The sequence below is a fragment of the Zingiber officinale genome, chromosome 1B, assembly GCF_018446385.1.
Source record: "Zingiber officinale cultivar Zhangliang chromosome 1B, Zo_v1.1, whole genome shotgun sequence".
In the NCBI taxonomy this organism is placed as follows: domain Eukaryota; kingdom Viridiplantae; phylum Streptophyta; class Magnoliopsida; order Zingiberales; family Zingiberaceae; genus Zingiber; species Zingiber officinale.
Genome location: NC_055986.1, coordinates 40,776,612 through 40,790,620, shown reverse-complemented (window position 1 = coordinate 40,790,620; position 14,009 = coordinate 40,776,612). Strand labels below are relative to the sequence as shown.

At 30.5% G+C, this 14,009-nt stretch overlaps 1 protein-coding gene across 1 annotated transcript; it reads right to left on the bottom strand.

Annotated features, from left to right (window-relative positions):
* Positions 1–1,305: 1,305 nt before the first annotated feature.
* Positions 1,306–6,531, bottom strand: LOC122055494 (40S ribosomal protein S4-1-like). Its single transcript, XM_042616959.1, has 5 exons — positions 6,438–6,531; positions 2,731–2,808; positions 2,472–2,652; positions 2,257–2,354; positions 1,306–1,925 (listed from the first exon to the last, which is right to left on the bottom strand). Exons 1-5 carry the CDS (start codon positions 6,438–6,440, stop codon positions 1,488–1,490), a joined length of 798 nt encoding a protein of 265 aa, XP_042472893.1. The 5' UTR covers positions 6,441–6,531; the 3' UTR covers positions 1,306–1,487.
* Positions 6,532–14,009: the final 7,478 nt, after the last annotated feature.

Genomic DNA, 14,009 nt, shown 5'->3' with positions numbered 1-14,009 from the left:
GAAAAAAAAAACCTAGTTTAAGGGTTATGTTTACAAGTGATATGTGGGAGAAATGTAAATGATCAAAAACAAAGGAAAATTGGCTTACTCTACTGTGATGAGCATGAGTTTTTGGAATGTTGTGACACTTTATTTGAAAATATTTGTACCTTTAGTAAGAGTTCTTCGATTAGTAGATGAAGATAGAAAGTCATCGATGGAGTTTCTATATGGGGAGCTTCTTTAAGCTAAAGAAAACATCAAGGTGACCCTAAATAACGTGAAATCAAATTATCAGTCCATCATAGTGATTATTGAGTCAAAAATAAAGGATAGACTTGATACATCATTACATACTAATGTATTTTTGTTGAATCCCTATTTTTAATATAAAGATAGTTCTATTGCTATTTATAAGGAGGTCGCGATGAGGATTTTGAATGCATGGAAATTTTACATGTCAATGAGTTAGATCTATAGGATACAATTACTACCAAGGAATTGGCAAAATACAGAGACAATAATGGGTTATTTGAAAAAACATTATAGTAAAAGCATGTGAAAAAAAAATGATAATATATTTGATCCATGTGTATGGTGGAGTACATATGACGCTCACATACCCAACTTATTAAGAGCAACATTGAGAATACTTTCATTAACTACAAATTCATCTGGATGTGAAAGAAATTAGAGTGCATTCGAATGAGTAAACTTTAAACTTCAAGTCTTTAATTAAAGTATTAATTTTTAAAATTTTATTCATGTTACTAACTATTATATTTATTCTCTCTCTTTTTATATTCATAAAAAAAATAAGTTGGATGTCTCAATCTAATATTTATCCAATTTAATACTAGATTGTTGAACAAACAATAAAGAGAAAAAGAAAGGAATGTCGATATCCTTTTTACAAAAAATATTTCAAATGCATAAAGTTGGATTGTGAATGATAGAGAAGATGATGAAATTAAATTAAGTTTTAAGTTCACATGTAAATGGTTGATGAAATAAGTGGAACAAATGAAAATCTATAACTCTAAAGAAACTCGAGTGAGAGAATTTCATGAGAATAATTTTACATCCAAAGAAGAGGGTCACAACAATGATATTAAATTTATGTATGATGAAAAATAAGTTATTGAAAATTATAACAAAAACAGTAAATTTGATATTAAATTTATATCCAATGATATTTTATTAATTATTTCATCCAATACTAAAGCATTGAGGATGCATAACAATTGGATGCGCACATTGTTGTGTAAGTCATGGAGTTTATAATTGCAAATAAAAACAAATCATTGAATAAAAAGAATGCCGAAATTAAAGAAAACCATAAACTACATGTTCAGATTGCTTGAATCATCCTGGCCACTAATAATCCGAACAAAGAGAGACTCATGCTAGAATATAGTTTAAAGAAAAAAATCCAGATGCACTGCAACGACACAAACAGTGAAGAATCCTTCAAACACAGCTGCTCAAATTGTATCTGAGAAATTGAACTAAGCAGTCACAGTCGCACCAGCAGCAGCTAGGCGCTTCCTGGCTTCCTCGATGATGCTGAGCTTGATACCCTTGCCCTTGGGAAGGGATACCCATGGCTTTGTTCCTTTTCCAATTGTGAAAACATTTCCCAACCGAGTCGCAAATTCATGGCCAGTGGCATCCTGGATATGGACGGTCTCAAAGCTGCCCTTGTGCTTCTCTCTGTTCTTAATGATGCCGACTCGACCAGTGTTTCTCCCACCGGTGACCATCACCACGTTTCCAACGTCAAACTTGATGAAGTCCACAATCTTGTTCGTCTCCAAATCAAACTTGATGGTGTCGTTGGCCTTGATGAGAGGGTCAGGATAGCGAATGGTACGACCATCATAGGTATTCAGGTAAGGAATTCCCTTCTGCCCGAACCTGACAGAGCGAACCTTGCAGAGCTTGAACTGTAAGGCAAAAAACAAATTTGAATACAAGAAAGAAAAGATGCACTACAAGCAAATTGAACCTCGACTTCATATCAGAATGATAAAAGTATACTTGTTAAGCGATCATTACCAGGATATTGTTGTCTATGATAAAAAAAAAAAGTCAACAAAAAAATATAGCTCCTAAACGGAAGGAATGACTGATCAGAGATAGATTCACTAGATAGTTAGATGTACAATAGTTATATGATCAAGGATCCAAGACAACTGATAAACCAATAATAGATAGATGTGCATAATCAAGGATCAAAACAACTGGTAAAAAAAATTAAAGCACAAAGGCACAAACCTTTGCCTCCTCATCCTTGATTGAGTGTAGACGGAAGCGACCTTTGGTGTCATAAAGCAAGCGGAAGTTCTCATTAGTCTTTGGGATGGAAACAACATCTACAAGTGAATACAAAACATGTTTAGGCATTTTGAGATGATGATGAAATAAAACTTTAAGTAACTTCCATCAGAGAAACAATAGTGATTAGTAAATCAGCTGGAATAGGCTCATACCCATAAATCCAGCTGGGTAATTCTTGTCGGTCCGAACTTTTCCATCCACCATGATATGGCGTTGCATCATAATGGCAGTCACTTCCCGGTTAACAAGTGCATAGTTCAATTTGTTTCTCACGATAAGAATCAGCGGCAAGCAGTCCCTTGTTTTGTGCGGACCAGATGATGGTTTAGGAGCCTAGTTGATAACCAAATGAATTATGTTGGCAGAAACAAGGTACACAAATGAGAAAAACTGCTTAAATTGAATACTCACAAAAGCTCCACCAAGCTTGTCAAGCATCCAGTGCTTTGGGGCATTGAGCCTCTTCAGATGTTTCTTCAACCCTCTCGCCTAATAACAATAAAAACAAAAATTATAAGAGAAAACAAAAATTATAAGAGCAAGCAGAGAAGCAAGAAGGAAAAAACGAATAAAAATGTCAGAAACATTTTAGTCATGAAAAACTAGATTTGAACATCCCAAAAAATTTAATAACTTGTCTAGAAAACAAATATGTAAAACTAACAAATTAACAGAAGCCCAGAGATCAACAGCGAAAACATAAGAAATTCTTCATCTATTTAAACAAGTAGTAATTTTAACCATCCAAATCTTCTTCATCTAAAAGCAAAAAAAGAACCGTCCAAATCTTCTTGATCTAGAAGCAAAAAAGAAAAGGTTTAGTAGAGAAAAAATATACTGAAATTTAACCATCCTAATCTTCTTGGTCTGAAAGAAAAAACGCGATGGTCTAATAGAGAACAAATTACTGAAATTGATGTAGCATTTTCTAGACAAGACCGAGCTGCTAACTCTAGACAGATACAAATATTAACGACACTAGAGAAAACCCATGTGTTTTCGAATGATTTGCTTTACTAGTAGCATAAGATGCCAGGACTATAATTTATTGAATGCATTTGCAGAATACAGACTGTTATTAAAAATAGCAAGCCAAACTTCTTGGATGAACATATCTCGTGTAAAAAGCAAAAACCTCATATACAAAACATGTTGTCATATTCATAATTATTTAAGGTGTGAGACGCTCAAAAGCACATAAGCGCTATGGGGCCTGAGACGGACGGCGAAGTGTATGCCTTACCAAAGTAAAGCGGGAATAAATTTTTACAATTCAAACATATATACAGAATTTATGCCAACATATTTCACTAACAAAACTATAATCCATAAAATATTAATCAATAATGTAAATATAAAATAACCTAACAAATAAATATGCTATGTCATAGTTGTCAAAAGCGCACGAAGCGAGGTGCAAGCCTTGCACTTCCGAGACCTCAGAAGCGCATGAGGTCTCGGAAGCGTGTACTTTGCACAAAAGCGCAAGCAATCGCCTTTGCACGAAGCGCCGAAATTTCCTTTTTTTCATTTAAAATCCTAAATCCTATCATTACAATGATTCATCTGCCTCTCACCGTCGGAAGCGTCTACTCGATCGGTAAGAATTTTTCTATTAATGTTTTAATGCAATTCATTTTTCCGACACCACCGAAGGTGTCGCGATGCCCGCGGCATCGCCATCTACCATGACGATGTTTTTTTCACAATTTATTATTTAATTAATTCAAACAACTCCTCACTTAAATGGGATAGTTTGAATAGATTTTTATAAATTCTAATTAAATTATACCAATAAATATATTAAAAAATCTTAATTTCAATGATTTAAGTCTTAATCATGTCAAATACAACAATTTCATCAATTCGAAAAGATATTGTTTAGAGTTATTACTTGGAGTTTTGCAACATATTCGGATCCTAAAAATCCAAATATTGTCGATTGTATTTTTTTATGTAAAGTAACAAATAGCGGAATTTATCGACACAAGCTACATTTAGTTGAGGCAATAGAAATGTGAAAGTTTGTCCAAAATATCCTGAGCGTGTTAAAGAAGAAATTAGAAAGTTTATGCAAAAAAAAAGGGTAATTTGAAGAATCAAATGAGTGATATTCCTATTGATGATTTTGAAAATTTGGAAGAACATGAAGTGATCTTTAAAGTGAAAGGAAAGCAACCATTATCCAATCCAAGCATCGATCCTACGGTCTAAGATAAAAAGTGTAAACAAACTGGACCTAATAATCTTTATTTTATGAAAGTTGTCGATGAAATTGTCAAACAAAGATGTGCAAAAAACAAAAGGACAATTTGATGAAAAGTTGAGAGATATTGTGGTTGAGAAATTTGCTAGATGGGTGTATGATGCCGGAATTCTTTTCAATGTCGTAAAATATGATTCTTTAAAACTTACTTCTACACTTGTACCTGTGCAATTCATGGTTTAGATTTATTACTCGAGAATATATTCAAAATTCCTCAAGCGTTGATGGTGAATGATTATATTTACAACAAATCACAAATAATGAGCATGATGAAAGAGTTTACTAGATAGAGAGAGGTAAGAACCGGAAAGACACGTTTCACAACTACTTTTTTTTTTTACTTTAAAGCGATTTCATGTACAACAAGCAATTTGAGAAAGATGTTTACATCTGAAAAGTGGACAACTAGTCAATTTTCTAAAGAGGTCGCACGAAAGCTTATAGTAGAAGTGATATTGATTTCTTCTTTTTGGAAAAATATGATTTTTGCATTACAAGTTGATGACCCATTGGTGAAAGTATTACGGTAGACGAAGAAAAAAGGTCTCCTATGAGTTATATTTATGAGTCAATGGGCAGAGCCAAAAAAACTATTGTTGTGTCATTTAACAATAATGAAGAAAAATATTATAGCATTTTGAATTCATTGACACAAGATGGAATGTTCAACTCCTTTGCACTCAATCAAATATTTCTTGAATCCGGAGTATTTTTACTCAAACCCTAACATAGAAAATGATACAAAAGCAATAGAGGATTTGTACAAGAGCATATCCAGATTAGTGACAGGTCAGAATGACATGATAAGATCATGAATCAATTGGAAAATACAAGAAAGAATATGATCTTTTTGGTTTGTCAATGGCTATCAGACACAAAACTTGAAAATCAAAAAGTAAATTCGTAAGTAATATATTACGCAATATCAATATTCTAGTAATAAAATTAATCTTATATGTTTTTGTGTTGCAAGCTAATTGGTGGTTTTCTTATAGTGTATCAACACTTAAATTAAAAACATTTGCAATTAAGATTTTGAACCTCACATGCTCTTCTTCATATTGTGAGCGTAATTAGAGTGTTTTTGAACATCTAAGTTGGAATTTTTTAATATATATTAAAATTTATATTATGGACTTAAGATTTTTACTTTTAAATTTTTTTTAATTACATTCTAAGAAAAGAAATAGGTTGTCTCAACAACGATTGAATGATTTGGTATATATCAAGTGCAACAAAGCTTTGAGGCGAAGATATGACATGCAAAATAAGATTGATCCTATTATTTTGTTAGAGATAGATGATAGTAATGAATTACAAGTTCTTTCTTCTTTTTAATTGCAAACTATGCCTCTAAAATAATACAAAATAACATAAATCTACAAGTGGATCCAAATCATCATCAACGATTTAGGCAGCATAAAAAGTAAAATATTAAAACTGTGAGGCAATATCCAATTGCTAAAGTTCCATCACACATCAAGTTAACAATGCCTCTGAAACACAATACAAAGAAAGCCATAAGTTAATAAAACTGTGAACTAATACTCCATTTCTAAAGCTCCATAACATAGAGTTCTTTTATTTTAATTTCTAATAACGCCTCCGAAAATACTACAAAAAAAAACACAAAATCTACAGACGGATCCATATCAGCATAACAATTAAGCAAGAAAAAAACTGAACTAATATGCCAATGCTAATGCACCACAACAAGTCTAGGAAAAGTCTAGAAGGGCCGGCTTAAAAATGCGACACTGGGCATCCAAAACAATAACAGTGTGCAGGGAAAAGGATGGGAAAGCGATCAAAAATGAAATTTTTTACGTCTAATGACTGAATAAGGACTAACCATGCTTACGGATCTCTCCCCTCTTCCTCCGACTCCACTCGATAAAACTCTGGAACGGCGAAGCAAATCGTTGAGATGACGACGGCGCAAATAACCCTAGAGAAGCAGCGGTTCGCATATATATCGGCTGGGCATTTTCTAAATGACTATAATGCCCTCAATATTTTTTTTTATCCATAATGCTCGGAAATACTATTTTTTTATTCAAAATCAGTGATAACTTAAATTTATATAATTTATATATTAAGATAATTTTTTTTAATGCACTCAAAAGTATTATATATTTATATTCTCAAAAGACGCACTAAAATTCCATATTTCATACACCTAATTTCAAAAATACACTTCCTCTTTTGCAACCTTAAATTAAAATAAAAAATTAATTTTCTTTATTTAAACGAACCCAAATTGAATTGAACCATATAAAATAAAAATAAAAACTTAATTATTACAAAAGTATTGATTATATATATATATATATATATACGATTTTGATATATTGCGCGATGCACAGTAACATCGTGCAGTATATCATGATTTTTTTTATTTTGATTAAAAAAATAAATAAAATATATTAATTTTGATAAAAAAAAATAAATAAAATATATTTTTTACGATTTTATTGGTAGGATTCAGGCATCCTAATTGGGATATAATTGTCAGTTAATTTTTTCTTTTTAAGATTTTACCTCTAGGGTTTAGATTTTCCAATTGGATTATAGTATTTAGTTAAAAAAAATTAAAAATAAAATAAATTTAAGTATTTACGGAGTATTATAATATGTTAAGGGGATATCGTAATGTATTAGCTACTTATATAAAGAAATATTGTCTTTTTAATTAAAATGTCTATGTTTTGTTATTTTTTTAATCTTGAATTAAAAAATAATTATTATTTTTTTAGATTTTATTTCTAGGGTTCAGGCTTTGGGTTATAATATCAAAGCTATTTTTTTTTTTTTAGATTTTACCTCTAGGGTTCAGGCTTTGGGTTATAGTATCAAAGTTATTTAGAGTTCAGACATTGGGTTGTAGTATCAAAACTATTTTTTTTAGATTTTAGCTCTAGGGTTCAGGCTTCCCAATTAGGTTATAGTATTTGGTTTTTTTAAAATAAAATAAAATAAAATTAATTTAAGTATTTATTGAGTATTGTAATATGTTGAGGGGATATATTAATGTATTAAAAATTTATATAAAGAAATATTATTTTTTAAAATTATTTTTTTAAATTTAAAATATTAAAAAAAATAAAAAAAAAGTTATTAATTGATCTCCTACGCGACGCGCACAGTGCACGACTGTGCACATCGCACAGGAGATCAAAACTCATATATATATATAATTGTTGGATCGTTGGATAGCTTAAGCGACCATCGGCACCTCTCATATGCGGGGGGTGCCTCTAATGATCGAAGGCACCTCCCCATGTGAGAGGCGCCATCGTTGGCATTTTAGTTATCATGTATATATATATATATATAATATGTTGTGCTATTATGCTTGATTTTTATTGTAACAATTTTTTTTTCACGGTAACAGTGATGGACGTTAAGTTTGTATTGTAATAACTATGATTCCATAGTTGTTATAATACGATTATAATTTGTTAAATCTGCATTGTAGCAGCTACAGAATCGTAGCTAGTTCAATGTGATCATGATTTATTCAATCATATTGTAGCACCTATGGTTGCATAGTTAATACAACACAAATTTAACGTTGTAACAACTACAAATACATAGCTGCTACAACGTGATTAAACAAATCATAATCACATTTTAGTAGCTATGGGTTCATAGATACTACAACGCTACAAAACCATAGCTGCTATAACGTGGTTGTGATTTGTTCAATCACATTATAGTAGCTACGAGTCAGTAGCTACTACAACGTTAAGTCTATGTTGTAGCAACTACGAAACAGTAGCTGCTATAACATGATTGAACAAAATCATGATCACGTTGTAGAAGCTACGATTTCGTAGCTGCTACAACACAGACTTAATGTCCATCACTATTATGGTAAACAAATTTGCTACGGTGAAAATCAAAGCACAATCGTGCAACATATAAAGTCATCAATTTGAGTTGTGTCCGTCAAGTTAGCTCACTCCGTCAAACAATTTAAGTAGATTGGGTTAAAATCGTATCAACCCAAGTCCACCACAAGCCAACTCGCCTAGGCCCACGAACCATACAAGTCGGCCTGCAATGAGTTTGGGTTGACCCGCTGGTTGAGAAACACATGTAAGTTAAGTTTTATGCTAATTTATTATCTTTCTTTGTTATAATTTTAAAATAAAAATAATACTTTTCATCAAACATGAGTACTCATTGGCATTCATTTACATTTAAAATATATATTTATGGATATATTTGATTGATGAAACTTTTCTGAAGTAAAATGTTGAAGATATGAAACTTTTTTTAAATTTTTTTAAAAAATTTTATAGGCTCACGGATTGGGTCACCTAACCCGCAATCAGCCTTTAATTGGGTTAAAGGTACATATGGTGTGCAACCCTGGTTTTGAGCTTCTTATGTGAAGTTATGGATTTAAGCCCATTGACACGTGGATTGAATTTTTGAAAATAGACTGTGCATGACTAGGGAGACCTTAAATCTATTATTTTAGGGCATGGTAAGATTGAGAAGTACTGTAGAAATCTACAGGACTTAAATTGGGTCTTAACTCTTAAGGTAGTTTTGATGTGATCAACCGAGTTAAGTTCTGTATTTTTGATGTCTTATGTCTAAGTGTGCAGAAACTTAGGAGTACAAGAAGTCGAGCGAAAGACGCAGCTAGCGAGAAGGACGACACGGGAACGAGTCAACAGGTTCAATACGTCCGAGGGACGAGGTGTTGAGGAAGAGTACGCTGGCAAACGAGAAGGAAGCACGCGGTGTTTCCGATGCATGAGAAGCCGGATCGAAAGCTTGCTCGAGGAGAAGGCCGGAAAATGGGTTCAGATGAGCCCTATTTCAAATGACCAAAATCATCCAAGTAAACGGAGCCAGAATGTAGGAGAAACGAGTAGTCAATAGAGGTTGACTGCTCTAAGTCAAACACCTGGATACTCCGAGCGCTTGGACTGCTCCGAGCGCCCAAACCCCTCGGGGCAGCCCAAGTGCGCCTCCCTTGACGAGCCTTCGAATTGGCCACGTCAGCACAATCCGGGCGTCCGGAGCATTCCAGGCGCCCGAACCAAATAAGGTTGACCCATTGTGAATCGTTATGACATGGATAAAGTTTTATCCACGCCCAGGTGCCTGGAGTTGCCACGTCAACAATGGTTAGATTTGACCAGAATACTATATATAGAGTCCTGGTCTCAGTAGTAGAAAACAACACTTGTACTCAAATTGTTTTTCTATTTTACTACTTTAATTGTGAGTTGTCAACATTGTGAGAGGTTATTCTGTCCAAAGGAGAATTATAGTAAGTTTTTCATAGTCTTGGATTAGCAATCTTCTAATTACAAATCAAATAAATTATGTGCCTCTTTCTTTCATTAATTAATTTATTTTAATGAATTCTTTTACAAGCAAGTGTTTCTCTAATTTATTTTGAAAATGATAAGGAAGATTTGGTTTTATTTTTCAGGACAATTCACCCCCTCTTGCGGGCTGCCCCAACAGGGACCTACACTAACAAAGTTGGCTAAGGTCATTAATGGGTTTTGCCCAAAACTCATTGATAGATATAAAAAATTTGAAATTATGAAACCTAGACATGGAGTGGAAGAATAGTATAGAGAAGGTATAGATGGTGTGCAACTATGACTTTGAGGTTCTTACATGAAATTATGGGTATTGATTTCAATGAACAAGACCATAGTGGTATTGATTTTCAAAGATCAATGGCACTGTTTTAGAGAAATCACAAAATAGTAGTGATAGTTTCAAAGGATTAAAAACATCATGGTATAAGCACCACTATGTTTGAGAAATCACGATAGATTGGTGTTTGTTTTGAAAGATCAGGATCATTGTGGTACTGGTTTCAAAAGACTATAACTATTATGGTGTTGGTTTTTAAAGATTAACACTACCGTGTTAGAGAAATCACACTATAATGGTGCTAGTTTCAAATTATTAAGATCATTGTGATGTTGGTTTTCAAAGATCAGCGTCACCAATGGTATTGATTTCGAAAGATTGGGACTATTGTGGTGCTCATACTTATAAAACAACACTGCAATTGTCCTGATCCTTTGAAACAACACTACAATTTTTTAGAATTTCTTAGTTGTCTCACTTTTCGTACTTAAACATTTACCCTTCTCCTTTAGTATTCATAAAAAATTATGCACATAAGTATATCAAAAGGAAGTAAAACATGCAAACACTCGATTTAAGGGAGCATTTAAAAATTTATAAGAATTTGTTTAAATAAATCTGTAAGTTTTTTTTCAAAAATAAAAATCCAAAACATTTTTGAAAGGAGTTTTATGAACCATTTTTCAAAACAAATATTTAAAAAAATATTTTCTAAGGTATTTTTCAAAATGTTTTCAAATATTTTCAATGTGATTTTGAACGTAGTTTTGGAAATTTTTTACAATGTATTTCCAAGTATTTTTCAAAAATATTTTCAAGTATAAATTTTGACAAGTATTTGAAAAGCAATTTTTGAAGAATCTGCACAGCATTTTTCTTAAGAAATTAGATCAAAATAATTTTGAAAACCTTTAAAAGAAATTGTAAAGTATTTCTTAAAGTAATTTTTCAAAAAAATTAAAAGAAAAAACTTTGTAAGAATTTTATAAACCATTTGTCAAAATAAGTTGTAAAGTAATTTTTAAAGAATTTTGCACCATATTTTCAAAGAAAATAAGGCAAAATAATTTTAGAAACATTTTCAAAATTAAATTTGACAAAATAAAAATTGTGAAAAGGCATTTTTCAAGGGATTTTCAAAGCAATTTTAAAAGCAAGTTTTCAAAACAAAATTTAAAATATTTTTAAGTTGTTCAAATATATCCTCCCCTTAAATTGACACTCCTCTTAATCTGACTAATTCAGATCCTCTGTCCCCGTGTCTCCTTATCGATCGGATGGTCATGACATCCGATATGTATGGTATCCTCGTGATGTGTAAAATATCATTGAGATATAATCTGGCACGTCCAATCGACAAGGGGACACGGGAACAAAGATATTTCGGGAAAAAAAAATCCTAACTCTAATTTGACACCTATGGTCATCAAAGATCACTATCTAATTATTTGAGATACTTAGTGTTAAAATATTAATTTTCAGAAAATAAATAACTTTGCAAAACTATATAAGTTAAGTTTGATTAATATTTTGAGTTTAATTCAATTAAGTTTCAATTGTTTACTTATTAATTATTTAATTAAGTTTTAAGTTTAAATTAATTACATTTAAATTGAATTGATTATTTATTTAATTAAGATTTAGATTTAAATTAATTAAAGTAAATTTGAAGTTCAGATCAATTTTATTAAGTTTTAATTTAAGTTTAATTAATTTAGAATATCATTAAAGTTTTTACAGTTTATAATTAAAGTTTTTTTTATATCTAGATTTAACAGAGGTTTAAACTTACGTTTTAATTAACTAAAACTAAGGGCATCCGTAATCGTAAACCTCTTAAAGAGTTTTATGCTCTGCCACATCATTGTCACATCAAAAATTAAAAATCTTACTTCTTTTAAAAACAATTCTCTATTATCATAAAACCTCTCTCTTTTAAAATTTTTATTTTTTTTTAAATTCTCTCTTTATCCTCTCTCTCCATTATTTTTTTTATAAACCTGGCCCAAGATTTTGATACAGATTTATAAAAAAAATATATAAACTTCACCTATGTAGTGGGGGAAGGTTTTATATTGAGAGATTTATAGCATAAATTACATGCTATAAACCTCCCACTGCAATGCCCTAAGTATCATTAACAAATTTTAGGTTTAGTCAAAGATTTAAGGTTAGTTTTATTATTATTATTATTATTATTATTATTATTATTAGTAGGATGAATAATTCATAATTAATTGGTTTTAGGTTTTATATTAAGTTAGATTTTATTAATGTTTTAATTTAAGTATAAGATTTAATTAAGTTTTTGAGTTTTAGCTAAGTGTTTAAATTTAAATTAAGTTTTTAAGATACAAATTTTATAAAAGATTTAAAAGGATTTTTAAAATAAAAATATTTTTAAAAATAAAAGGAAATAATTTTTAAAATAAATTTTTAAATGATTTTTTAAATGATTTGTAGAAATAATTTTAAAAATAGTTTTAAAATATATTTAAAATAATTTAAAATATTTTTAAAATTATTTCTAAAAGATTTTAAAAATAATTTAAAAGATTTTTAAAACGATTTGTAAAATGATTTTTAAAATATTTTAAAAATAGTTTTTAAAATGATTTTAAAAATATTTTTTAAAGAATTTTTAGAAAATATTTTTAAAAAAAAAACAATTCAAAGTTTAAGTTTGATTAAGTTATATTTTAATTACTTTTTAATTTAAGTGTAATCCAATTTTAGTTTTAAAGTTTAATTAACTTTAATTTTAACGTTTGATTTAGTTTAATTTGTATATGATTTGATTACTTTATTAAGTTTAATTAAGTGTTCATTTAAGGTTTTAATAAACTTTTAGATTTAATTAAATTAAATTTAAAGTTTTTAATTCAATTAATACTTAAAGTTTGATTAAGTTATTATTTAAATTTAATTGAAATAATATTTTTTAATTAAAATTTAAAAGGTTAATTAATTAAAACTACTTAATTAAATTTGGGTCCTTAATTATCTCACTCGGTTTAATTTATCAACTAAAGTATTCTTATAATTGAGATGAGTTAGTTGAATTTTTTTTATTTGAAAATAGTTTGACCTTTGAATTAGATTCAGGTTTAACTATCAGTCAATTAAATATATATTTTAAAAATCAACTTCCAGGCTATGGTCAAACACAAAAGTCTTCTTGGATATCAGAGTAATGACTACTTCTAGATAAAGTTTTTTTTAAGAAATTTGACATTTAATTTTCCTATTGATAAACATTCTCTAACTAGTCTAGGATTTAGCGAAATAGATTCGGTTAGTTTCACTTAGTTAAGTAGACCAAGAAAGATACATCTTACTCCACTTGACTCCCTTGACTAAGTTTCTCTAACGTACTATTATCTCATCCCCCTTAATATTAGATTGGACAAAAGTTAAGTTATCCTTTTAAATCTAATCCTAATTACCTAGGCGGGTGGACTATTGTTTTAGAGGCTCCAACTAGTTTGGTGTTGTTGGTCTCTTGCGGTTGGCAAGAAGTGTTGGTGCAATATTCCCCAGGTCAAGGTTGACCAAGTTGAGTGAGCTTCAATTGAGTCAAGCTTGAGTCTTGATGTTTGGATTTAGATGTTTAACAATACATATAGACAACACATGAAGATTGCAGGTGCAATTGTTCATGTGGGGAGATTGTGAAGGAGAGTCAAGTAGGTCAAGGTTGACTGGATACTTGACTGGAAAATCCTAGTGAGTGAAGCTAGGTGAAAGTCCTGGTGAGTGAAGCCAGGCAGAAGGAAAATCCTAGTGAGTG

Excerpts from the sequence above, each read along its gene's own strand:
- LOC122055494 (XM_042616959.1), bottom strand. Across the intron at positions 2,653-2,730 it reads ACAAGCTTGGTGGAGCTTTT|GCTCCTAAACCATCATCTGG; the intron begins GTGAGTATTCAA and ends GTTATCAACTAG. Across the intron at positions 2,355-2,471 it reads TTACCCAGCTGGATTTATGG|ATGTTGTTTCCATCCCAAAG; the intron begins GTATGAGCCTAT and ends ATTCACTTGTAG.